This window comes from Elgaria multicarinata, chromosome 1 (assembly GCF_023053635.1).
Source record: "Elgaria multicarinata webbii isolate HBS135686 ecotype San Diego chromosome 1, rElgMul1.1.pri, whole genome shotgun sequence".
Classification (NCBI taxonomy): domain Eukaryota; kingdom Metazoa; phylum Chordata; class Lepidosauria; order Squamata; family Anguidae; genus Elgaria; species Elgaria multicarinata.
In genome coordinates, this window is record NC_086171.1 from 1,471,807 (window position 1) to 1,497,500 (window position 25,694).

The 25,694-nt window shown below is 55.2% G+C and overlaps 1 protein-coding gene across 1 annotated transcript in view; it reads left to right on the top strand.

The window, feature by feature from the left end:
• LOC134413389 (SCO-spondin-like) overlaps positions 1-25,694 on the top strand; it is a 138,493-nt gene that overhangs the window by 19,439 nt on the left and 93,360 nt on the right. Inside the window, exons 17-37 of the mRNA XM_063147571.1 lie at positions 301-522; positions 2,071-2,236; positions 3,407-3,659; positions 5,669-5,849; positions 7,251-7,345; positions 7,775-8,031; positions 8,143-8,277; positions 10,316-10,518; positions 11,869-11,996; positions 12,448-12,557; positions 12,947-13,096; positions 13,763-13,856; positions 15,024-15,424; positions 16,760-16,990; positions 18,061-18,267; positions 19,500-19,736; positions 20,472-20,594; positions 21,584-21,678; positions 22,493-22,730; positions 24,562-24,714; positions 25,283-25,423. Coding sequence (XP_063003641.1) covers positions 301-522; positions 2,071-2,236; positions 3,407-3,659; positions 5,669-5,849; positions 7,251-7,345; positions 7,775-8,031; positions 8,143-8,277; positions 10,316-10,518; positions 11,869-11,996; positions 12,448-12,557; positions 12,947-13,096; positions 13,763-13,856; positions 15,024-15,424; positions 16,760-16,990; positions 18,061-18,267; positions 19,500-19,736; positions 20,472-20,594; positions 21,584-21,678; positions 22,493-22,730; positions 24,562-24,714; positions 25,283-25,423 — 3,820 coding nt within the window. The remainder of the gene's footprint in view (positions 1-300; positions 523-2,070; positions 2,237-3,406; positions 3,660-5,668; positions 5,850-7,250; positions 7,346-7,774; positions 8,032-8,142; positions 8,278-10,315; positions 10,519-11,868; positions 11,997-12,447; positions 12,558-12,946; positions 13,097-13,762; positions 13,857-15,023; positions 15,425-16,759; positions 16,991-18,060; positions 18,268-19,499; positions 19,737-20,471; positions 20,595-21,583; positions 21,679-22,492; positions 22,731-24,561; positions 24,715-25,282; positions 25,424-25,694) is intronic.

Below are 25,694 nucleotides of genomic sequence, written 5' to 3' on the forward strand. Positions count from 1 at the left end.
TTTCTCTCTGTCGTTTGGGGGCATTCTGAAGGAATGGGCTCAAGTTACAGGAAGCCAGATTCCGGCTGGACATCAGGAAAAACATCCTGACTGTTAGAGCAGTACGACAATGGAACCAGTGACCTAGGGAGGTTGTGGGCTCTCCCACACTAGAGGCCTTCAAGAGGCAGCTGGACAACCCTCTGTCAGGGATGCTTTAGGGTGGATTCCTGCCTTGAGCAGGGGGTTGGACTCGATGGCCTTGGAGGCCCCTTCCAACTCTACTATTCTATGATTCCAAGGCCACTTTTTCTCCTCCAGGTTCGAGGCCTCTGCGGCACCTACAACTGGAACCAGCAGGACGAGTTCAGCACTCCGGAGGGAGACGTGGAGTCCGCCGTGGCTGCCTTCGCCGACAAGTTCCGGCTCTCCCACGACTGCCCATCCTTTGGCACTTTCACCTTTGACCCCTGTAGCACTTATGCCCAACGGAGGCAGTTTGCGGAGACGGCCTGCGCCATCCTGCACAGCCCCTCCTTCCAGGTCAGAGAGAAAGGGGATGTCGCCCCAGATTCCAGGGTGGGAGCGAGGGCATTTGCCTAGACGGAGCTCGGACCCTCGTCTCCACCCCTAAAGGCCGCCCGCCACCCCCGCATTCTGCCATCTTCCCTTAAATCGACCAAGCAGTCACATCCTCTTCTCTGAGTAGCAGGGGTAGGTAACCTTGTGCCATCCAGCTGTTTTGGACTACAACTCCCATAAGCCCTAGGCAGCATAGCCGGGGGTCAGGATTTACGGGAGCTGACATGCCTAACAGCTGGAGGGCACCGTGCTGCCGTTCCTCTGCTGTCTGCTGATCTTGTTCAGCCTTCAACTGCAAAGGCACAGAAGCAGATATGTTTTGGGGGCGGCTGCCCAGGCTTAGAATTCCTTTCCTCTTTCCCAAAGCCTGAATATCATCCAAAGAGATCAGAAGGCCTTTCTTTATGAGTAAAAATGGAGTAGCTGGCCATTTTTTAAAGTGGAGCATTTGATGTTATTTGTCTTTTCCTCTTTTCCTCTAATTATGTTTGAGTGTATGTGTGTATGTTTCTCCAGGGTGACGCCCCTAACACTTGACAGTTTAGTTCCCCTGGAAATGTTCCCCTGGACAGTTCAGTTCCCCTGCACCACCCTAAGATCCCTTTTGCCAGGCAAAGGAATGTTGATTAATTTAAATCTGGATTATTGATGCATCTTAGAATCATAGAATAGTAGAGTTGGAAGGGGCCTATAAGGCCATCAAGTCCAACCCCCTGCTCAATGCAGGGATCCACCCTAAAGCATCCCTGACAGATGGTTGTCCAACTGCCTTTTGAAGGCCTCTAGTGTGGGAGAGCCCACAACCATCCTGTACTCTAGGAGGATCGAGAAGAGATCCTGTCTCTCCTCTGTGTGACAACCTTTTAAGTCTTTGAAGAGTGCTCTCATGTCTTCCCTCAGCCTTTTCTTCTCAGGGCCAAACATGCCCAGTTGTTTCAATCTCTCCTCACAGGGCTTTGTTATCCAATCACCTTCCAAACTGATTTGATTTGCACTTTTGCTTATTGGAATTATTTCCACCATTTATTCAGTAATTTGCATAGCAGGGATCACAGGGTGCCCTCCCTTGTGAACAAAAGGTCCCAATGCTTCCATTGTATAATTGGCTCCACCAATATGTCCAGGTGAGACAAACTGCAGGGGTCAATGATGTTCTAACTTCTGCAGTTTTCCATTACCTGGATAAGGTATGCATAAGCGTTCCCTTTATTTGTGAATATGCTGCTGAGGTCTCTGATTAAGGTTGTGAATCCTCTTTTCTCTTCACCCCCCTCCCCCATTGTTTGCGTTGATGTACTTCTCCTTGGTGAAGCCCTTTACAGTTGCATATTCTGTTCCCTTTGAAGTGTTGTAGCGCAATCTGTTTTCAGAATGGCTTCAGCTCTGTGCGTCTGTATGGGGGAACCTTTCTGGCTTTTTGAGGTAGCTTGTTGAGCCATCCCTAAAGTCAAGCAGTCTCCCTACCCTAGAATCCACACAGACTAACGAGAATATCGCCCGCCCCCACAGCCCTGCCATGACCTGGTGGAGCATGAGCCTTTCTACCAGCTCTGCCTTTACGATGTGTGCGGCTGTTCGGCCGGCAAGGAGTGCCTGTGCAGCGCCGTGGCTGCCTACGCCAGGCAGTGCGCCCAGGAGGGGGCCGAGGTGTCTTGGAGGAACCAGACCTTCTGCCGTGAGTTTCCCCACGGGAGGTTGGAGGTCGGGGCGAGGGTGCGCACCAGTGTGCACGATGCAGCCTTCGTGGCAAGGGGCAAGATGGAGAAGGGGAAAGGGGGTGGAAGAGAAGGGGCAAATGGTGCATACTGGGAAGTGGAGGAGGAGGAGGAGGAATCAATGCAGAGTGGAAGGAGATAAGTTCACACAGGTGTTTGAGAAATGAGATATGCTGCATTCTGCATAATCAGCCTTCCAGATGTATTGGACTACACTTACTTATTTCTTTATTTCTTTACAATATTTATAAACCACTCCCCACACAAAGGGTTTCAGAGCGGTGAATAACAAATAGAATAAAAGAATAAAAACACCATATTAAAAAAAAAGATTTTTAAAAGAACAAAGTTCTCCTAAAGCTGCAGCCAGTCATTCAGAGAAAGCTTCCTAAAATAGCAACATTTTCAGGAAGTGCCAGAAGCAACACAACGTTGGCACCTGCCTGACCTCCAAAGGCAGGGAATTCCATAGGAAGGGGGCCACCACACTGAAGGCTCTGCTCCAGGTGGACTACAGTTGGGCCATAGGTTCATGTCACCTTCCTTCGGAGGACCTTAGTGACAGGCAGGTTGGTCAGGGACAAGGCGCTCTCTCAGGTATCCTGGTCCCAAGTGGCTGGGAGTTGTATTCTGACACTCCTGGAAGATGCCTGATTGGGGATGACTAGTATTATATGTGCATTCTAATGTGAACCGCTTAGAGATTTGATTAGATTAAGCGGTAGAGAAGTATTACAAACAAACAAACATAATACAATGTACTAAGAAGCGCAAGAGAAATTAGTAGTAGTGACCATTTCTTATAAAGTCGTTCGGGGAGAGCTAGGGGATTTGCTGACAGGCACTGCCCAGCCTCATAGGAAGACAACTCCTGATGCCATGTGGCATGGAATGTCTGGGACTCTGGCCCTTCCCGCACGGCTCCCACAATCTCTCACAGCTGCCACGTGGCTAGAGCGAGGTAGCCCTCTAGCCAGTGAGGGCTCCTGGGCCTTGGAGGGTGGGACCCAGGGAAACCAGGCGGCATTTGTCCACCTTGGCCCCAGCCGGCTTGCGTAGCCAACCCGCTCTGAAGATCCAGAGATGCCGGATCCGTCCCCCAGCACCGTGGCCTTTCATCTTTCCCCCAGCGGTGCCGTGCTCGGGGGGCCAAGTCTATCGAGAATGCGCTGCCCCCTGCCGCATGACCTGCGCTGACCTCCGCATGGAAGCGTTTGGCACCTGCGAGGATCTGGAGAACGTCTGTGTGGCCGGGTGCAACTGCCCGGAGGGGCTGGTGTTGGACGATGACGGCCAGTGCGTCCAGCCGGCCATGTGCCCCTGCGTGCACAGGAATGAGGCGCATCCCCCTGGCAGCAAAATCCAGAAGAGCTGCAACACCTGGTATGTCCCCTCCTTACCAAGCAGTGCCCAGGGTGTTCTTTGGTACTGGGTGCAGGATAGCAGCCCTTTTGTTTTAAAGTAAGTTTCTAGTCCTCATTTATTCATGAAAGCTTGGTGAAATCTCAAAAGGCAGAGTCAGAGGAGAGAAGCACGTTGTCTTTGCACGAGGCTTCAGCTCCCTGTGTATCTTTTTGTCCCTCCCTATGAGAAGCAGAATAGGTTATTCGAAACAAATGAAGATATGCAAATAGGTTTAATTTGCATAATGCATGCAGCTCATCAAATTGTGCAGAAACGGAGGCAGATTTCAGCGTTTTATAGCCCAGGGGTATAACACTGAATGGGTTCATTCTATCCAGCCTCTGTGCCGCCACGGCAGCCGTTCCATGACTGGGAAAGATCCAGCCCCATGGCAGCCATTTTGTGAGAGCTCCCATGACACTCCCTCAGAATTCTAAATCTGCGCACTGGCTCAAAAAGGATGGAAACCCCAAGGTTTAAGGAGAAGCAATTACCCACGAAAAAACCCAGGGTTAAGACATGAGCAGTGACTGGGGAAGTGGTATGGAAGAGGAAAATCAAAGTCTGGAGAAGCAGGAAGTAAAGAGGGAGCCTGGAACTGGAATCACCAAGGAAGCTTGAGTGGCGGAGGACTCCCAGGCAATAGGAAAGCTCAGGTGGGAATCGGACCGAGATTTCCTTGAGGGATCAAGTGGGAACCCTCTTCATACGAACATAAGAAACATCATAGAATCCTAGAATAGCAGAGTTGGAAGGGGCCCACAAGGCCATCAAGTCCAACCCCCTGCAGCTCCATGCAGGAATCCACCCTAAAGCATCCCTGACAAAGGGTTGTCCGGAAGAGCCCTGAGAAGAGCCCTGAGAAGAGCCCTGAGGCTGGATCAGACCAAGGGTCCATCTAGTCCAGCCCATCTGTCCTGAGTCTCCCACCAATCAGCTGCCTGGGATGACCCCACTGGGTTCTAGGATTATGGGAGAGGATTTGTACCCAAAGGAATCCAGCTCAGGTGTGATAAGGAAATCAGGAAGAGGATCTGAGAAGGAGCTGTCTGATTGCTGGCTGAGGTCCCCTCCACCCTCGTGGCTTGGGATAGTAAATGTTTCCCTTCGAGATTAGAAGGGAATTTACTCCCATGACAAATCTAACTCAGAGAAACTCATTTGTCAGTAGGGTTACGGGTGTGGGGTGTGCGTGCATGAGCCCACGCGCAGAGAGAGAGAGAGAGACATGCGCACAGGCGTCATCCACGAGTTCTCGCCCTCAGCAGAGTGGTAGGAGATGTTTGATGAAATCACCCTGTGACCTGTCTCTGAGCATCCTACAGGATAGGTTGATTTCATTGAATGTCTCTGCCACGTGATTCCGGCATCCATGCGATCATCCACGGAGCGCTCATGACGTTCAACGTGCGTGTGAGGAGACCAGACACTGCAGATGGCGGGACTGGAGGTCCACCAACGAAGTATCACAGCCTTCAACAGCCTGGTGGCCTCCAGATGCATTGGATGGCAACTCCCATTAGCCCCAGCCGGGGATGATGGGAGTTGCCATCCAACGCATCTGGAGGCCACCTGCTTGGGGACACCTGGAGAATTGGGTTGATATCTTTGCACCCAGTGTGCCAAAATTTGATTCATAGAATCAGAATAGTAGAGTTGGAAGGGGCCTACAAGGCCATCGAGTCCAACCCCCTGCTCAATGCAGGAATCCCCCCTAAAGCATCCCTGACAGAGGGTTGTCCAGCTGCCTCTTGAAGGCCTCTAGGGTGGGAGAGCGCACCACCTCCCTAGGTCACTGGTTCTATCCCCTTGCTGTTCTATCCCCTGATTCAAAGAAGGGGAGCCCGGGGGGAAGGGGGCGTGGAGGAGGCGCACCATTTCCAAGAGCTGGCTGGGGTCTCCCCTACCGCCCTGGGAGAAGAGCTCCTGCGTTTGGAGGAAGAGAAGCTGCCGTCACAACGTCTCGCACCACCTGCCCTGTGTTTCAGCCTCTGTGCAAACGGGGCCTGGAACTGCACGGACGAGAACTGCCCCAAAGCGGTCCTCTGCCCTGGGGATCTGGTCTATGCCTTCGGCTCCTGCCTACGGACCTGCGAGAGTCCCGAGAGCAACCTCAGCTGCGCCGGCTCCTCTGACGGCTGTGTCTGCCCGCCCGGCACCGTCTTCTTGGTGAGTCCTTCCTTGGCGCTGCTCAGCTCAGACGCCCCGTGAACGCTTCAGCTTCCTGTGAGTTGGTGGGCATTGGAAGTCAGCGTCTGTCTACCCCAGGGGAAGGAGAGGGGCCTTGATCCTCCAGCTGTCCGCTCCCCTCCTTCCCCGGTGCTTTCTCACTCTCCGGTCTTGGTCATAAGGTGAGGTTTCCTGAAGCTGTGGCCCAAATCTCCATCAGCCCCCCTCTCACTGCGTCATCCTTTCTATGCCATCTTTGTGCTTATAATTAAGGCAGCTTGCAACAAATTAGTAAAAGTGCAATGATAAACCAAACCCTGCCGGGGGCAATCCATAGCAAAACGATCTGCATATATAATTGAACTTTTCCAGAGAACCTGTCTTGTCAGACCTTGGTCTGACAAGAACTCCTTTGAGAAGGAGTTCCATCTTACTGGGGTCACCACAGAGAAGGCCTTGCTTGCTTTGTCCTGCGTTCAATTTCATATATCCGATTCATGGAATCAGCCGGGCATCCGCTAAAGTCCGTAGAGAGCAGGAGGGCTCCTTGACAGAGCAAGGCTTCCTAAAAAGGGTTAGGGGAGGTCCCCACCTCTTTGGAGATGCCAGGGTGAGCTGCCCGGCTGTCTCAAAGGTAGGGGAATTTCCCAGCTGCAGAAGGTGGTGGCATTGGGACCCCTTACATGGGGCTCCTGGCTTCCCCTGCCATGTGGAGCTTTCTCCTTGTAGAACAGGGATGCAGAAGGCCCGTGGGCCAAATCCTGACCACCTGAGGTCCCAATCCGGCCCTCCAGGGTTCCCCAGATAACCACGCTCCCTTCCCTCTGAGCACCCATTGTTTGGTGGTTTCTTCAGTTTTGTACAGTTCCCTCCCCCAAAGAGATTGAAACCCCACCCTTAAAGTTTAGTTACTGCCAGTTAGCGTTCCACGCTCAAACGTGCTGCCATTTTGCCCCCTGCCCCTTTGTCCGTAGCCCCCACCCTCTTTTGCCTTTGGCCCACTGCTGGAACGCAGCCCCCGAGAGCTTCTCCGGAATTGAATCCGGCCCTCGGGCTGAAAGAGGTTCTGCACCCCTGCTGTGGAAGCTGGAGGGAGAAGGCAGGGGGAGACGCCGCCTGTCAAAGGGTCCCGACAATTGCAGAGCTCCTGGGTGGCTTCTCCTCCCAGCTGCCAAAGGCAGAGCCCGGACCAGGCCTGCAAACGTCCTCCATCCTTGCAGCCGCCTTCCTTCTCCCGATCCCTGAGCGCCCGCAGCCCGTTCTCGCAGGCAGGTGCCCTGGCGTCAGCCGCCGCTTGGAAGAGGCCCCTGCCCTGCCTCCCCTCCCCGGCCACCTCCTTCCTAGCGGAGCGATGGGGTGTGTGCATTCTCACGGTCCTGCCGCCACTTTCTTCCCCTGCAGGATGAGCGCTGTGTCCCCCCGGAGGAGTGCCCCTGCCACCACAACGGCCGGCTCTACCAGCCCAACGACACCATCGCCAAGGACTGCAACACCTGGTAAGGACACCTTTGCCCGGGGCTCCCCGCCAGAGGGCTGCGGACACACGCTGGACCCCCCGGTCAGTCTGGTGTGTCCAGCACCAGCGTGTCTCGTGGTCCCTCTGTCAGGGTGGGCACCTGCCAAGGGCCCCAGCGGGTCCCCTCTGACAAGAGTTGCTCCTCCTCCTCCTCCTCCTCATGGCAACCTGCTTCTTCACCTGCGTCTCGCTGTGGCCCAGACAGTGGCGGTGCGAAAAGGAGATGCAGGAGAGGCCGCGGCCTCCTGGCTCTCTGCCTGCCAAGCAAGCAAGGAGGGGCAGCGAGGAGCAGCCGCAGTCAGGGACAGGGGTGGCGAGAAGGTCTCCTCGCTGAGGGAGGGCCCCCACGGAGGGCGTCCTGCCCTCCAAAACCCGGAGCCGGCCCTGACCTCCGCCTGCCTCCCCGCAGCCTTTGCCGAAGCCGGCGCTGGGAGTGCAGCCGCCACCGCTGCGCCGGGACGTGTGTAGCCACCGGGGATCCCCACTACCTCACCTTTGACGGCCGGGCCTACACCTTCCTGGGGGACTGCGAGTACGTCCTGGCCCGCGAGAGCAGCGGCGCTTTCTCCGTCACGGCTGAGAACGTGCCCTGCGGCACCAGCGGCACCACCTGCACCAAGTCCGTCGTGGTGCTCCTCGGCGGCACCGTGGTCCACCTGCTCCGAGGTACTGGGAGCCTTTGGGGGCAGAAGGGAGCCGTCCCCCCGCCCCCAACCCCACTCTCCCCCTGCAGTTTTGGGCCACCCTCCTGATGCCGCCTCTCTCTGCCCCCACCAGGGAAGGACGTGACCGTGAACGGGGTCTCGGTGCGTCCCCCGAAGACGTATAGCGGGAACGGCCTGACCCTCGAAAGAGCCGGGCTCTTCCTGGCCCTCATCTCTCAGATGGGGCTGACGGTGCTCTGGGATGGAGGTGAGACTTGGCAAGGCACCCCCCCCCTCTCTCTCTGTCTCTCTCTCTCTGGCTTAACCTGACGGACAGCCGTCCCCTGGGTGCCGTCTGGTCGTCACATGCCTGCCTTAAGTGGCATCTGCTCCATGGAATCCCCATCCAGCAAGTTGTGAACACTGAGCCCCGTCTTGGCTGTGGGGTGAACAGAGCCCAGAGTCCGCAGAGGAGTCCAACGAAGACATGTTAGACCCCCACATTCTGCCAGTTCTCCAAGTTCCTGTAGCCCAGTGTCAGGGCAGGGTTCCCTCTGTCTCGAGGGTCGGTCGGACCAGTCCGTCTTCGACTTGCTGAGACGTCAGATTTTTAGAGGCCAGGATTATTCCATCCTGCTTCCACTAGAGCTTGTGAACTTCCCAAAACCAAAAATTAGGTATGGAAATTCAAACTTCTTTTAATGCACTTCCCCCCCTAAAGTACACGTTCATTTAGGCATTTTTGTGCATGTTTTTAAATGCATGGAATTTCCCCCAAGTTTTTTTCGCTGCTGAAACGCTGTTCTGTGTGCACTTTTTTCAAATGTGTATATTGTGCATAGTGTTGCACACACTTTTCCGTAATGAATGCAGTTTACGTGCACATTTTCCCTAAGGAACGCCGCGTCGCAAAGCTTGCGAAAATGCAAATTTCAGTCTTGGCTTGCTGAAAGGCTCAGGGGGCAGGATTTGGGCAAAATCATAAAAATACGTGATGGAGCAGATTTTTCACCCCTGCCTACCTGTCTTCCTCCTGGTCCTGATCCATGCTGGCTCCCGTGGAGGCACGTGGCCTCGTCTAACCTGAGCTGCTCCTGACTGTCGGTGATCCTGAATCCTTGAGATTCCCGGGAGCCCAAACTGAACCCAGCAACTTTCACTTTCACCCTTGTAGCAGTGTTAGAGGCAAACTGTCTTACGCTTGCTGCCGTTTTCATTCTGAATATTGCTTTTGCATTGTTTCATCCACTGTTTCCTTAAATTAAATTCTTGCAAGGCACCTCGGGGGAAAAGGATAATTATTAAAGGGTCAAAAAGCAGGTTGAAGGTTTATTTATTTATTAACTAACATTTAATAGCCTAAGATCTCTAAGTGGTGTGCACAGAAAATACATATAATATACCATCTAAAAATATATATGTTGTTTATTCGTTCAGTCGCTTCCGACTCTTCGTGACTTCATGGAACAGCCCACGCCAGAGCCTTCTGTCGGCCGTTGCCACCCCTAGCTCCCCCAAGGTCAAGTCTGTCACCTCCAGAATATCATCCATCCATCTTACCCTTGGTCGGCCCCTCTTCCTTTTGCCTTCCACTTTCCCTAGCATCAACATCTCCAGGGTCTCCTGTCTTCTCATTATGTGGCCAAAGTATTTCAGTTTTGCCTCTAGTATCAGTCCCTCAAGTGAGCAGTCTGGCTTTATTTCCTGGAGTATGGACTGGTTTGATCTTCTTGCAGTCCAAGGCACTCTCAGAATTTTCCTCCAACACCACAGTTCAAAAGCATCTATCTTCCTTCGCTCAGCTTTCCTTATGGTCCAGCTCTCGCAGCCATAGGTTACTACGGGGAATACCATTGCTTTAACTAGGCGGACCTTTGTTGTCAGTGTGGTGTCTCTGCTCTTAACTATTTTATCGAGATTTGTCATTGCTCTCCTCCCAAGAAGTAAACGTCTTCTGATTTCCTGGCTGCAGTCAGCGTCTGCAGTAATCTTTGCGCCCAGAAATACAAAGCCTGTCACTGCCTCCACGTTTTCTCCCTCTATTTGCCAGTTATCAATCAAGCTGGTTGCCATCATCTTGGTTTTTTTGAGGTTTAACTGCAACCCAGCTTTTGCACTTCCTTCTTTCACCTTCGTCATAAGATTTCAAATAAGAAATATACTTAAAAAAATGTTATAACAAGAACGGGAGCACAGAGCCATGCATAGTCAGCTGCAAAGTGGTTCAAAAATTACGTGGAATGCTGCATCCTCCTTTGGCGGGAAGGCCGTGACTGAGCTCCTTGTACCGTCGGCGTCTCCTACAGGCACACGGGTCTATGTCAAATTGGACCCCATGTACCACAGCCGCGTGTCAGGACTTTGTGGGAACTTTGACGGGGACACGGAGAACGATTTTGCCAGCCGGCAAGGCATCGTGGAGCCCACCGCTGATCTCTTTGGAAACTCCTGGCGGGTCAGCCTGCTGTGCCCTGAAGTCAGTAGCGAGGACTTCGAGCATCCGTGCACGGTAAGCCCCACGCCGCTGCCCCGGATGTCTCCGTTTCTGTGCATGCAGTGCCGTCCATGGTCACGTGGAGGGAACTGCCACCATACCATACCAGGTGTCCCAGGCACGTGTAATTCTGGGGATCAGGGAGGCGGACAAAAGCGGCCTGCCCTCACTGCCGTCTCAGACATGCTCCCCTTATAAAAACCTTGGACCACTCTTGGAATATTGTGTGCAGTTCTAGTCTCCACATCTCGAAAAGGATGTTGTAGAGCTGGCAAAAGTGCAGAAAATTATCAACTCCTCTATGAGGGAAGACTACAACAGCTGGGATTGTTTAGCTTGGGTGGGGGGGAAAGAAGGGTAAGGGGAGACATGATAGAGGGGTGCAAAATAACGCATAGGGAGACATTTTTCTCCCTCTCCCATAATACTAGAGCCCAGTGGGGTCATTGGAGGAAGGTTCAGGACAGATAAAAGCAAGTATTTCTTACAGAATCATAGAATCATAGAATAGCAGAGCTGGAAGGGGCCTACAAGGCCATCGAGTCCAACCCCCTGCTCAATGCAGGAATCCACCCTAAAGCATCCCTGACAGATGGTTGTCCAGCTGCCTCTTGAATGACTCTAGGGTGGGAGAGCCCACGACCTCCCTAGGGAACTGATTCCATTGTCGCACTGCTCTAACAGTCAGGACGTTTTTCCTGATGTCCAGCTGGACTCTGGCTTCCTTTAACTTGAGCCCGTTATTCTGTGTCCTGCACTCTGGGAGGATCAAGAAGAGATCCTGGCCCTCCTCTGTGTGACAACCTTTTAAGTATTTGAAGAGTGCTATCATGTCTCCCCCTCAATCTTCTCTTCTCCAGGGTAAAGATGCCCAGTTCTTTCAGTCTCTCTTCATAGGGCTTTGTTTCCGGACCCCTGATCATCCTGGTTGCCCTCTTCTGAACACGCTCCAGCTTGTCTGCATCCTTCTTGAATTGTGGAGCCCAGAACTGGACGCAATACTCTAGATGAGGCCTAACTAGGGCATAGTTAAACTATGGAATCCGCTACCAGAAGATGTAGTGATGGCCACCAACTTGGATAGCTTTAGAAGGGGGTTGGACAATGAAGAAAAAGAAGGCTATTGATGGCTACTAGTCCTGTCAGTGATATGTTACCTCCAGTATCAGTGCCAGTATGCCTGTGTACACCAGTTGCTGGGGAGCATGGGTGGGAGGGTGCCGTGCCACTTATGTTCTGCTTGTGGGTCCCTGGCTGATGGCTGGTCGGCGACTGGGTGAGCAGAGTGCTGGACTGGACGGACCCTCGGTCTGATCCAGCCTCAGGGCCCTTCTTACATTCCCTCTCCTTGCCCCCCCCCTCCAGGTGAACTCCCACCGTGTGACGTGGGCTCGGAAGCGCTGTGGGATCCTCCTGCAGGACCTCTTTGCCCCCTGCCACCAAGAACTGGCGTGCCAGCAGTTCTACGAGTGGTGTGTCTTCGACGCCTGTGGGTAGGTGTCTGTCTGGGGAGCGGGCCAGGCCAACCTGGGAGGGGATCTCGCAAGCGCATGTAAAGGAGGCAAGGGGCTCTTGTGCCTTTAATAGAGCCTTTCCTGGCCTCCATATGCGTTGGGGTACAACTCCCACCAAAAACCAACCTGGCTGGGAAGGAGCGGGGTGTTAATCTAGCACGTCTGGAGGGCACCAGGTTGGGGAAGGCGGCTTTAATAGCTGCGCAGAAAAAGGATTTGGGTTCAGTTTGTCACACAGAAGTATTAAAACGCTGCCTCAGCTGAAACTTTCCCCCAGAAGTTTTGGGAAACATTGGAAGAGAATGTGTTTTCCCCAATTTTTTCAGGGTTCCCCCCAGGTTTTCCCGTTCTCCCTAACCCTCCCCACCTCCCCCCCCCACCGTTATGCTGATGCTGCTTTTGCCCCCCCCTTCTCTCAATGCGTGCGCAGGTGCGACTCTGGAGGAGACTGCGAGTGCCTGTGCACGGCCATCGCCACCTATGCCGAGGAGTGCAACCAACGCGGGGTGTTCGTGCGCTGGAGGAGCCAGGATCTGTGCCGTAAGCCGTGCGCTACTCTTGTGGGGGGGACTTGTGGTGACCGCAGGAGGCGAAGGAGCTGGGACAGAAGCGGCATTCCTCTGCGGCGGTCTTTGGGGAGGGGGGGCTCCCTTTCCCAGAAGCCTCGCTGCTCTCAGGATTGGCCGGATTTGGGCCCAGAGGCCTAAAGTTCAACACCCCTGGGTCATGACCGGGCGAGCGGAGTCTATCGTCCCCTTTGTGGGATTCCTCAGGAGGGCTACCTGGGCTCTCACTGGCCCTTTCGGAGAGCATTTGTTCCTAGCGCTGCTACGGCTCCCCCAGACGCCAAGGGTCAGCCCACCCGCTGTATCCTGGCCTGCCCCTCTGCCTCCCCATAACCTCTTTCCCCCATCTCTCTGCCTGCTCAGCCATGCAGTGTGACTACGGTCTGGAGTACGACCCCTGCGGCCCCGCCTGCCCTCAGACCTGCAAGAACTTTGGCCTGGAGCCTGCTGACCACTGCGACAGCGTCTCCTGTGTGGAGGGCTGCTTCTGCCCAGAGGGGAAAGTGCTGCATGGTGAGGCCCCGGGGCAGCCTGGAGGGCAGCGGCCGCCTGGAGGGGAGGATCAGGGAGGAAGGGCCCGGGGCCGTCTCTGGGCGGAGGAGGACAGCGGCCGGTCGCAAAGGGGCCCCTGGCAGGGCGGCCAGTTCTGGGAAGGGCTAAGCGAAGAGTGGCGTGGGGCACGTATTAAAACCTGGCTGGGGGAAGGCCTGAGGGCAACATCCGTGGCGTTTTGCTCCACAAGGAAAAATAAGGTTTCCACGTAACACTAAGCCATGATCTGGCTTATCGGGGTATCCAAATCTATCCCTGCAAACGACCCAAAGTTTGTTAAACAGCTATAAGACATAAACAGTAGCCATGGTTTGTCGTTGGCTTGCAACGGCCAGCTCGTCTGAACCGTGGCTTGTTGTGATGCCTGAACCCAGAACTGTGGCTTCTTCCTGGCATGTTCGCACTGCTGTCTGTCCTGAAAACGAAGGTGCTCTGGAGGCTGGCAAAATGGGCAGGAGAGGAACGAGCCAGAAATCGGGGGAAAGTCCGCAGTTCGTTTGCTCATCTGCAAAACCATTCAGGGTGGGGGGCGACGACGACGACAATGCACTCCGCTGTGGCTCAGGGTGCGCAACGCCTGCACGTGTCAAGCCACCCTCCTCTCGCCTCCCTTTTGTCCCCACCCAGGTGGCCGCTGCATCGACCCCGCCGAGTGCCCCTGCTATTGGGAGGGCACCTTGTTCCCTCTGGGTGCCCTGGTGATGCAGGAGTGCAGGAACTGGTAGGTCCCAGCAGGCTGAGTAGGGCCGGCCCTTACACTGGGGGGAGTCATAGAGTCATAGAATAGCAGAGTTGGAAGGGGCCTATGAGGCCATTGAGTCCAACCCCCTGCTCAATGCAGGAATCCACCCTAAAGCATCCCTGACAGATGGTTGTCCAGCTGCCTCTTGAAGGCCTCTAGTGTGGGAGAGCCCACCACCTCCCTAGGTAACTGATTCCATTGTCGTACTGCTCTAACAGTCAGGAAGTTTTTCCAGTGCCTAGCACACCCACCCACCCACACCTCCCACTGCTGAGCATGTGTGGGGACGGCCCACTTTCCTTGCCCTTGGAGCTGACATAAATGTGTGACCTGCACACACAGTCCTGGCTGGAATATTCTCTAGTGCAGGGAATCTTTTAGTGGGGGTGTGGGGGTGTGTGTGTTCCTTGGCAGGATCCCCTTATGTGGGATTCTTTGGTGAAGGCTGAGAGAGTAGAAAATGAAGAAGGGCCTGAAACCTGGGGACCGGTGCAAAGGTACCTGCAGGAACGTGTCGGAGGCTTCACAGACAGGCAGACTGGGGCTTGGGATGACATTCCTGCCCCTGTTCCCGGGCCCAGCCCATATTTATTTTTATTTATTTATTTAAGGATTTTTATGCCGCCATTCAGCCAAAAAAGGCCCTCACGGCAGCTTACAAAAGTATTTCTTGACAGTCCCTGCCCACAGGCTTACAATCTAAAAGACATGACACAAAAGGAAAGGGGATTGGGAGGGAGGAGGGGGGGTGTCGTGTCAGGGGACCGCCTTTATTTATTTATTTATTACATTTATATATCCACCCATAGCCGAAGCTCTCTGGGCGGTTTACAAAGGTTAAAAACAGTAAACATTAAAAACAAATATACACAAATTTAAAACCATCAGAAGTATAAAAACAACAATGTCCATTTAAAACAACTATTCTGGGGTCAGTTAAAAACTCAGCAGATGTTGTAAACTGCCTGGGAGAAGAGAAAAGTCTTGACCTGGCACGGCAAGCCTCATCGAGGAGATCATTCCATAATTGGGGGGCCACCACTGAGAAGGCCCTCTCCCTTGTTACCATCCTCCGAGCTTCCCTCGGAGGAGGACCTTAGATGTTGAGCATAGTTCATGTCCCTCTGACACGCCTTCCTCCCACAGCTCCTGTGAGGCAGGCCTGTGGCAGTGCACTGCCCCTCTGGAGCCTTGCGCCACCCCGCCCCGCTGCGCCGAGGGGGAGTTCGCCTGCCGCAGGGGCGGGCGCTGTGTGCCCGGTGCCTGGGTGTGCGACAACGAGGACGACTGTGGGGACGGCTCGGACGAGTTCTGCGCCTTGAGCTGTGCCCCGCACCAGTACCAGTGCGCCAGCGGTCAATGCGTGCCCTGGGGGTACCGCTGCGACGGCACCGCGGACTGCTTGGACCGCTCGGACGAGAAGGACTGCCCTCTGCCCGCCTGCGCCCTGCAGGAGTTCCGTTGCGCCAACGGCCGCTGCATCCCCCGCCAGCATGTCTGTGACGGAGAGCTTGACTGCGGCTTTGCAGATCGCTCGGATGAGGCAGGTGAGTGCGTGAGGGCGGAGGAGCCGCAAGCGTTCGCCGTCCTGCAGGATCAGGTGGTTTTCTGTGAGCTGGGAATGCAGGTGTCCTGTCTAGCCCTGCTCCCCTTGGGTTGGGGGAAGGAGTTTCAGGCGAACAATCAGAATCAGACTCTGAAGTGGAGGAAACGGCACCAGAAACAGGCCAGATTATACCAGTGGGGGAGAGAGCTCTCACGGGCTCTTCACCAGCTGGGAGTGAACCCTCTCCAGAGCTTCTCTCCTCGAGGGCAAACAATACACAGTCAGTGAAAAGCCAATATTCTTCCGAGGGGGAGAGCATGGAGAGGTTAGCCGATCCTAGAGCACGCCACAGACTAAAACAGGCAGAGCTAAAGGAAGGCGAGAGAAAGTCAGCCCGTCTGGTGTCCCATCAGAAGCTGCCTCAGAACTAGTCTCTCTGAAGTTAACGCGTCTTTGGAAAGGGCTTTCCATTCTTCTTGAAAGGACAATGGTCTCGCTTAGTTTGCATAGCTTTGCCTAGGGGAAAGTTCCTAGAGATTAGACTCCCCTTCAGGTGGGAAGAGATGTTTATTGCTTGAATAAAGCTTTGTGGATTACTTAGCAGGCCTCGTTATTGTCTCCCAAGATGGCGGGAGGTCTTGGGAAACATGACAATATGGTGTTGCGTGTTGCCTCTGGGATCTTGGATGTCCCGTCAACCAGGATAAGCTGAGGGCAGGTCACAATGGGATCCCTTTTCTGTGGGATCACTCTCTCCTCTAGGCTGCCAGGCAGCCCTACATTTGCTCTAGGCTCACTGAGGCACGGATCAGGTGAGCAATCGTGAACAGACATAGTGGTTTTGCTGGTTGACAGAAAGGCTATCCAAATGGGCCGAGGCCCAAGGGGGAAGCCGGGATGAGAACGAGAGCAGCTGCAAAGAGAGCGAGATACGGGTGCAAAGTCAAACTGACAAAGAGAGTTTCCTCTAAGGGATGATCCCTTTGAAGGTGCCATCTTGGCAGAGAAGACTGTGACTGGGGATTCCCAAGGGCACAGTGAAGGGGAGAGGTCTCCACGCTGTCCTGTAGGGAATTGACCAGGTAGCCACATTGGATGCAGGGAAACGGACGAAGCACGTCCAGAGATACTCTTGATGAATTGACGACTTGAAAAGAGTTAGACCAGCTGTGAGGGAGGGGAGGGCAACCTGTGAGGCCTACAATGAATGGCTGGAACACTTTGGCCATCTGGATTAAGCCAAATTGTGCCTCGCTGTGGAAGAAAAGTCCCCGAGAGTTACAGTATGTATGCAGCATGAGATGTCCAGGCATGTCCTCCTTCACCCCTGTTTCAGGCTGTGGGCCGCCCTGTGGCTTGAGTGAGTTCCGATGTGCACTTGGCCACTGTCTGCCGTACCTGCACCACTGCGATGGACATGACGACTGCGGGGACTTCAGCGATGAGCACAACTGCGTGTGCCCCGCCGGGGATTTCCAGTGTCCTGACGGCCGGTGCCTTTCCCAAGCTCTGGTTTGTGACGGCAAGCAGGACTGCCCCACTGGAATGGATGAGGCTTTCTGCCCAGGTGAGACCATCAAGGCCACATTGTTTAGGATTGAGGCTGGCGTGCATTTGGTCACAGGCCCAAATAACACAGAGTGGGCTATCTCTTTCTACTTAGTCTAGAGCAAGCATGGGGCACCTCGGATCAATGGGTCAGATGCAGCCCATGGCGGTTCCCTCATCTGACCTGCCAGCTTCTCCCCAAGACCACACCCCCTCTCCCCTGTAGGGGAGAGCTCTGATCTGATGAGCTGATCAAACAGCTTTTCCTAGCTGAGCGCTGAAAAAGGACCCCTTTCTCAGGCTTAGCTGGGGAAAACTCTTATCTCTGATCAGCTGCTGGTCGGAGATAAGAGTGTTCCCCTGCCAGGGAGAGGGGGGTCAACCCTGGGGAGGAAGCCGTTGAATGATTCAGTCCAGTTTACTTCTGAGGCTTGTCCTGTAGAGGTTTGCCCTCTGTCCAGGTAGGTGCACAGATGCCTGCTCTGTTTACTTGTGAGTAGCGAAAGCAAGGAAAACCCCGTAGGGGAGTAAAAAATAGCCAAAGGCAAGGGCGGAACCAAGTAATCTTCTACAATAATATTATTAGTAAAAGTTTTATTAAAGTGCCAGGTGCATATGCGTTTCGAACGCGGTTGTGTTCTGAGGAAGAACACAACCGCGTTCGAAACGCATACGCACCTGGCACTTTAATAAAACTTTTACTAATAATATTATTGTAGAAGATTATTTGGTTCCGCCCTTGCCTTTGGCTATTTTTTACTCCCCTACTTGTGAGCAGGCCTGCTGCTCATGCTTACTTCTGAGTAGACATGATGAGGCTTGTCCTTCTTACTTCTGTGGAGGCTTAAAATGGCTAAGAATCACATTTTGGGCCCCTCCCGCTCTGCTTTTGCTTCTACCTTCCGATGGAAAGCAGCCCCGGAGTTCTTTCCCATTTTAGAATTTGTGCCTTGGAATGAAAAGGGCTCCCCACCCCCGGTCTAGAGGGGGGGCTGATGTACGGAGGGCTGAAAGAGGGTTCCCCCCCGCTCACAGCAGCCCAGTGAGTGCAGCCAGCTGGCCCTCACTGAATGCTCCACCTCGTTGCAGGGCAAGTGACGTGCGCCCCTGGGCAGCTGCCTTGCCCAGACGGCACCTGCGTGAGCCGCCCGCGGGTGTGTGACGGCGTGCCCGATTGTGCTGATGGTGCCGACGAAAAGCCAGCCCAGTGCCTGGAGGCTCAGGTCACACCTCTGGTGGCCACCGCCTCCCCGGGGCTTCCTGTGACTCACCTGCTGCCTGCCAACAGGACCCTGGGTAAGGAAACTCCGTGCGACCAAAAATGCGGAGCTCCTTCCTTGCTGGGCACAGCGCCGTCCACCGGAAGAGGCCTTGTGAGGCCAAGCGCTTTATGCAGTGTTCCAGCCCTACGGCGCGTGGGTGTTGAACCTCAGGCTCGCGAGCCAAATCCACCCTTCCTGGGGTCCCAATCCGGCCCTCCGGCCCTTCCTCTCGACTGCCAGCCATTTGGTGGTTTCTGAGCTGTGGCTAGAGCGTCTCCCCACCCCATCCTAAAACGCTGAAATGCCTCCCCAAAGACATAGCTGGTAGTAGTCAGGGCTCCAACGAAACTGGAAGCCCCCCTCACCACCCACGTGGTCCAGGGGAGACTAGAAGTGAGTTTGGGGAGAGAAAAGGGTTTGTGGGGGAAGGGGCAGACGACGGGAGGCAGTTCCAGGCCTAAGGTAGAAGGCAGAGGGGGGGCAGGAGTGGGAGAAAGAGACAATGAGGGGAGGGGGACACAGAGCTGATGAGGTTGCACAGAACAGAAGGTCCAAGGAGGGGAGTCCTTCCAGGGACATGAGGGAGGGAACATCTGCGGTGTGCAGAAGCCAGATTCCGGCTGGACATCAGGAAAAACTTCCTGACTGTTAGAGCAGTACGACATGTTTAACTGGGCATGCTTAGCCTGGAGAAGAGAAGATGGAGGGGAGACATGATAGCACTCTTCAAATACTTAAAAGGTTGTCACACAGAGGAGGGCCAGGATCTCTTCTCGATCCTCCCAGAGTGCAGGACACGGAATAATGGGCTCAAGTTAAAGGAAGCCAGATTCCAGCTGGACATCAGGAAAAACTTCCTGACTGTTAGAGCAGTACGACAATGGAACCAGTTACCTAGGGAGGTTGTGGGCTCTCCCACACTAGAGGCCTTCAAGAGGCAGCTGGACGACCACCTGTCAGGGATGCTTTAGGGTGGATTCCTGCATTGAGCAGGGGGTTGGACTCGATGGCCTTGTAGGCCCCTTCCAACTCTGCTATTCTATGATTCTATGATTCTATGACAATGGAACCAGTGACCTAGGGAGGTTGTGGGCTCTCCCACACTAGAGGCCTTCAAGAGGCAGCTGGACAACCCTCTGTCAGGGATGCTTTAGGGTGGATTCCTGCATTGAGCAGGGGGTTGGACTCGATGGCCTTGTAGGCCCCTCCCAACGCTACTGTTCTATGATTCTATGAGCCAAGGTGAACCTTCTTCCCTCCGTGCAGCCCCCCCCTGTGGTCGTTACGAGTTCCACTGCCACAGCGGGGAATGCCAGCCACGGGGCTGGGTGTGTGACAATGAAGCCGACTGCCTGGACGGCAGCGACGAGGTGCACTGCAACCGGACGTGCGGCCTGGACCAGTTCCCGTGCGCCCTGGGGGGAGAATGCATCCACTACAGCCGCCTGTGCGATGGTGCCCCCCATTGCCAGGACCAGTCGGACGAGAGCATCGACACATGTGGTGAGTGGCTCCCACCCCTCCGATGTGGAGAAGGACAGCCGGAAGCCCTGTCGATATCACACACTTAGCTTAGTGTCTTCGTTTCCCTGTATTCAACATCCTAAAGGTGGAAGCCACGTACAGAATGCTCAGCCTCCTTACAAGACTACAGATCCCAGGAGGCTGGGCTGTGGGTGGGGTGGGAGACATCACAATTACCCCAAGAGTCCAGGGCTTGAGGGAAATAACTGTCAACTGTCCCATTCTGTGATTCCTTGAGGCCCGCAGGGAAAGCTGGTAGCAAGATCAAGGCAGGAAGAAAGTAGGGCCTTGGGTAGCTCCTGGTGGCTGCAACTCTCTTCTACTAGGACAATAGGAGGATGTTGTCTCAGCAGGGAACTAAAGCCAACTAAATATTGGCAGACAAGACTGATAGTGTAGTCAGCTCTGCCTCTTGCCTGAAATGTCTGTGAGCCTGGGAAGATGGAGGTTCTGCCAGGGGCTCCTCCTTTGAGCCAGAGGACAATAGCAGGGCTGGATCTTCTAGCCGGCAAAGCCTTGAAGAAAGCCCCAATTGTCTTACCCCCCAGGAAGTAGCCTGTGCCTCATCCTCATTAGGAACTTCTGCTGGGCACTGGGCTTGGGGCTCATGACCTCAGCCTCCACGCCTAAAGGGGCTGCATTGATGCTGAGCCCTGGGTGCCCAGATGGTCCCCAGTCCTGTTCCACAGGGAGTCTTTCTTCTTTCCTGGCCAGGCTCCACTCAGATCCCACCCTGCCCAGGGTTCTTTATCTGCAACAACCGCATGTGCATCAACGTCTCCCGCGTGTGCGACGGCTCCCCGGACTGTTCCCAGGGAGAAGACGAGCTGGCCTGCGGTAAGGAATCAGTGGGGCTCACCTGCCGAGTTGGAACTGAAGTTGGAGGAGCAGAAACTGTCCTGCAGAGGCTGGTCTTGCGGAGACCGTGAAAATAGCCGTTGCTGCTCCCTTTGTGGGCTGAGGAGGAGGCAAAGCATTGCGCCGGGCATCTGTGGCCTTTAAGCCGCACGGCGCAAATCTCTGCTCCCATTTTCTGACCCTCCGGAGGAATAATTTGAAAAGGAGCAGGCAAAGGGTGATGAATGGGGGTGTGGGGGGTTGGGGAGGGGAGGGGAGGGGAGGGGAGGGGAGGGGAGGGGGAGGGCCGGTTCTAGGGGTTTGGTTGAGGTGGGATGGTTTAAGCCTTTCCCATCCTCCCTCCTTTGCTCGTTATCTGGATCACGGGGCGGATTCCTCTCCCATCTCCGGCCACCTTTGTTCCTGCCAAATATGCGTCCAGCTTTGGGAAAACCCAAATGCATTAGAGCAATGCACTCCGGCCCGTCACGTGCGTACCTCGATGGATTTGTCCTGCTTTTAGGATGCAGCTCAGCTCCATGCTTAGCTTTGATTATTCTTGCGCATGGCTGCGAGGGAGGGTGGCCATTTGCGCATTGCCAAAAGGAAGGGACGAAAGAGGTCACAGGTTTGCATAACGGGTGATGGGCGATGCCCGCTGCTCCTCTCCCTCCTGATCATTCTTTGACGCATCAGAGGACACCATCAAATCGAGGAGCGTCAAGCAGGACAACGGCCCCCCTTTTCCTGGGCGGGAGGGTCCGAGGGCTGGGCTGCTCGTCTTGGTTGTGGACAGCGGGATCCCTCGTCCTGGTTGGGGCTACCAGTCATTCCTACGGACCTGACCGAAGGAGGCCTGTTGTGGTGGGTGGGGCTGGTTAGAAGGAGGGCCAGTTCCTGAGCTTCCTGTGCCCCCCAAATAGGCCTGGGTGGGCCAGGTTGTGGGGCTGACCTGCTCGCCTCACAGCTTCTCCTTCTGGCCCCCTCAGGAAGCCACGTGGTCCCTCCAGGCGACAGGAACCAGACCGTGGGACCGTGCATGGAGTACTCCTGCGGAGACGGCACCTGCATTTCCTTCAAACAGGTGCAGTTGGGGGCTGGGGGCTGCTGGAGGCCCTCCTCCTCCTCCCCATCTTAAAAGCTCTGGGGTGCTTTGGTTTCTTCCCACCTGTCCTCATCACTTGCCACCTCCTATCATCCACCCCATCTCTCTCTTTCTGGCTCTCTCTTTCCCATCTGGGCACTGCAGGGCCTAGAGCAGGACAAGGGCCAGCAAAAAGGCCCCTCAGACATTTTGGGAAACGGAGCGTCTCCATGATTGAAAAAATGGGGGAGGGAGGCGTTTGGGGTGATTTCCCCCGGCCCCTTAGGAAAAGACGAGGGATGGAAGGATGCCGTCGGATGTTATCGGGTCAGGCCTAGTGCGGAGAGAGGGAAATGGCTCCCTCTTCCAGTAAACGGAACACCTTGAGAACAATCTGCCCAAGTCAACAGGCGGCAAGGAGGAGAACCGCGTCAGCCAGCTGTGGCCCAGTGGAAAATGGATGGTCTCTGGAACCTGTTGGCTCAGGATGTTGGGAGAAGGGCCACGAGCACCGAGCGCACGTCCATATTCCGAGAGGCAGCAGCGCCTCCTTACCAGGTTTTGGGAGAAGCAGCGGGGGCTGGGGGTGGTTCTGATGTCAGAGGCGTCATAAGTCCACTCCAGGTTCCAGTCAGAACTCCAAAGGAGATAGTCAAGGTGTGAAGCGGCCATTTTGTGAGAGCACCCACAACACTCCCTCATAATTCCAAATGCGCCCACCCACCTAGTCAGGTCGGAGACCCCTGCTCCCCTCCATCCTGCCTTCCCGGGGCCACTGCTCCCGGCCCAACGCGGCTCTTGGCTTGCCTTACAGGTGTGCAACGGCCTGGCGGACTGCCCGGACGGCACCGAGGCCTCGGGCTGGCTCCCATCGGACGAGCGGGACTGTGGGCTCTGGAGCCCCTGGGCCCCCTGGAGCGGCTGCAGCCGGTCATGCGGGACGGGGCTGCAGGTGCGCCGCAGGAGCTGCACCCGGCGAGCCCATGACGTGCTGCGCCACTGCCTCGGGGAGGAGACCCAGGCCCAGCAGTGCTTCTCGGTGGCCTGCCCAGGTGAGACCGACGGGGCCCTGAGCAGCTGCAGTAGGTGAGTGGGCGGGGGGGTTGAGGCTGCAGGGCCCCCTGCACTACACCCCCCTGGAAGAAGAGGGGCTTTTGGATGGGCAAGGGGGGGTGCTCCAAGAGGGCTCCTGTCTCCAGCTTTTGGGAGTATTTGGGGAGCCGTATCACCTGCAAGGCAGAAGGTGGTCCTGCCCATCCTGGTTCCGCTTTCTAGTCCTGCCGATGGAGTAGAGTCCCCAACACCAACTTTTGGGATTGGTGCATACATGTGGGATGTTGAGCAAATGTTGTGGATCCCATCGCAAAAGGGCTGCCAGTCACAAAGCACCCATTTCACAGCAAGGCAAACTGATGGGGCTAAAAAAAGAAGCAACTTACCCAAGGACCAGAGTCCAAGGTAGAGGTCGGTCAGTCCCCTAGAATGCGAAACCACTTTTTGAACGCACGGTTTTCTGCTCCAACAGAACACCCATTTCACAGAAAGGCAAACTGATGAGGCCAAAAGGCAAGTCAGTTGCCCGCAGTCACCTCTCCAGCGCCCCGCCACCAGGCCTGCCCCCTCATGCCCCACCCACCCCTGCAACGCCGTCCATCCCATGGCAGCCCTGCCAACTAGGCAGTGGGAATGTGGGTGTGGAGGGACTTTTTATATCTTTCTTTACTGTACACGTCACATCGTGTCTGAGAGCCAGCTGCCATCTTCATTTTCCTGAGGGAAACAAGATGGCGTCTGGAGCCTGGCACTTGGCATTGCAGCCTGCCCCAGATGCCAGGTTTTTAAAAAAAGATGACAAAGAAGTCAAAGCTATCAGGGGCTTGGACTCGATGGCCTTGTAGGCCCCTTCCAACTCTGCTATTCGATGATTCTATGGGAGGGGGAGCGGGTGTCACGGGCATTGAGGGAGGTGCTTGAGAGCGCCTTGGTGTTTGTGCGCATTGCACTGGAGACCCCAGAACTAAACCAATCAGCACAGGGAGTCAGTCCATCAGTAGTAGCACCAGAGCAGGTATGCTCATGACAGACACCCCCCCACTGGGAACTGCCACTTCTTGGAGGTCCTTCCCTTTCTCGATCCTCCCAGAGTGCAGGACACGGATTAATTGGCTCAAGTGACAGGAAGCCAGATTGGCCGCTGTCCAGCATTCACCCAGCCTCCTCCCCTTCTGCAGGGCCATTCCCCTCCCGGAATAACGGGCTCAAGTGACAGGAAGCCAGATTCCGGCTGGACTTCAGGAAAAACGTCCTGACTGTTAGAGCAGTACGACAATGGGACCAGTGACCTAGGGAGGTGGTGGGCTCTCCCACACTAGAAGCCTTCAAGAGGCAGCTGGACAGCCATCCGTCAGGGATGCTTGAGGGTGGATTCCTGCATGGAGCAGGGGGTTGGACTCGATGGCCTTGGAGGCCCCTTCCAACTCTACGATTCTAGGAATCTGCGATTCTGTGCTGGAGGCAGGCTCACTGGTGGCTGGAGGAGCAGCCTCACTACAGTTTCTATGAGAAGAGGAGGCATTTCCCCAGCCAGAAACCAGCTTGGCTGCCTCCCAGCTCACAGGGGGCCAGTGGCTAAGAGTGGTGTAATGCCTGGGCTTCCCCTTGCCCATTCAGTGAGAATGTCGCCTCCTTGTTGCTGCATGGACTCTTTCATGCAGCAACAAGCCACGGGGCCACTCCTGGTGCCTTCCTGGAGAGAGGTGTGATGGCCACCGTGGCCACTCCACCCGGGGTGACGCCTTTGGGCCTTCCTTGACTCCCCCATTCCTTTTGCAAGGCCGTTTTTGCTGCTCTGCCCCATCGCCTCCGTTTCTCTCCTCTCCGCAGTGGACGGCACGTGGAGCGAGTGGGCAACATGGTCAAACTGCACCCAGGACTGCCGCGGGGTGGTGGTGCGGCACCGGGAGTGCCAGCCATCCCAGAACGGGGGCCGCCACTGCACGGAGACGGGGGACGCTTCGGGAAGCTCCATAGAGATCCGTGAGTCAGTGGTGGGCAGCAGCAGGCACCAGAGCAAGGAAGATGCGGGCAGTGGGGCGGTGGGGCTGCCTCTGCCCTTTGCCATGCCACGGATTCTACCTGAGGGCTGAAATCCATTTCAGAAAAGGTCCTGGGAACCGCGGTCCAGTGGTGGGCGGGGCCGAAGGAAAAGGAGGCGGAGCTAAAGTTGAAAGGGGTGGGACCAGAACTACCAATCTATTGTAGCTTCCGTCTCTTTCTGCCAGTCGCCTTAGAGGAGGCATTGCAGCTGTTTAGAGTGAGGGAAACAGTGCAAAAGCTGGGAAGCCACGGAATGATCATAGTTCAGGGGGAAGAGAAAGGGCATGGGGAAGGGGGCGGGGCCAGAGTGGGACCCTAGGCAGGCCACATTTGGCCCCAAGGCCTGCAGCCCACCTTTGGAGTACAGGGTGCTTCTGTTCTCTGGTGCTGCAAGGGGGGGTGGGGGGGGTGTTTGAAAGCCCACGGTAGCATAGCCCAGGTGACAACCAGAGGCGCACACACACACACACACACACACACACGTTCCCCTCTCGTCCACAATCTGCAGAGATGTGTCAACGGGAGGATTGCCTCAATGCCTCCACCTGCCCCGGAGAGTTGGTGAGCCGGAAGTGCGCGCCCTGCCCCACATCATGCGCTGAGCTCTCCAGCCGCACAAGGTGCAAGAAAGACCGGCCCTGCAGGCCAGGTAAGGGGGGGAAGGAGGACCCAAGGAAGCCGGGGGTGGGACTCGATGGCCTTGTAGGCTCCTTCCAACTCTGCTATTCTATGATTCCATGATTCTAAGACGGCCGTGGGTGTCAGCATCTAGGTCTGTTGCTGGGCTAAACGTAACGAGACTCGGTAGGACTTATTCACTGGTTACAAAGCAACAGACCAAGATGGTTTGTTGATTTGTTCATTCATTTCTAACATTTCTAAACAAATCCCGCGTTAAAACCGTTAACAACAACAACGAC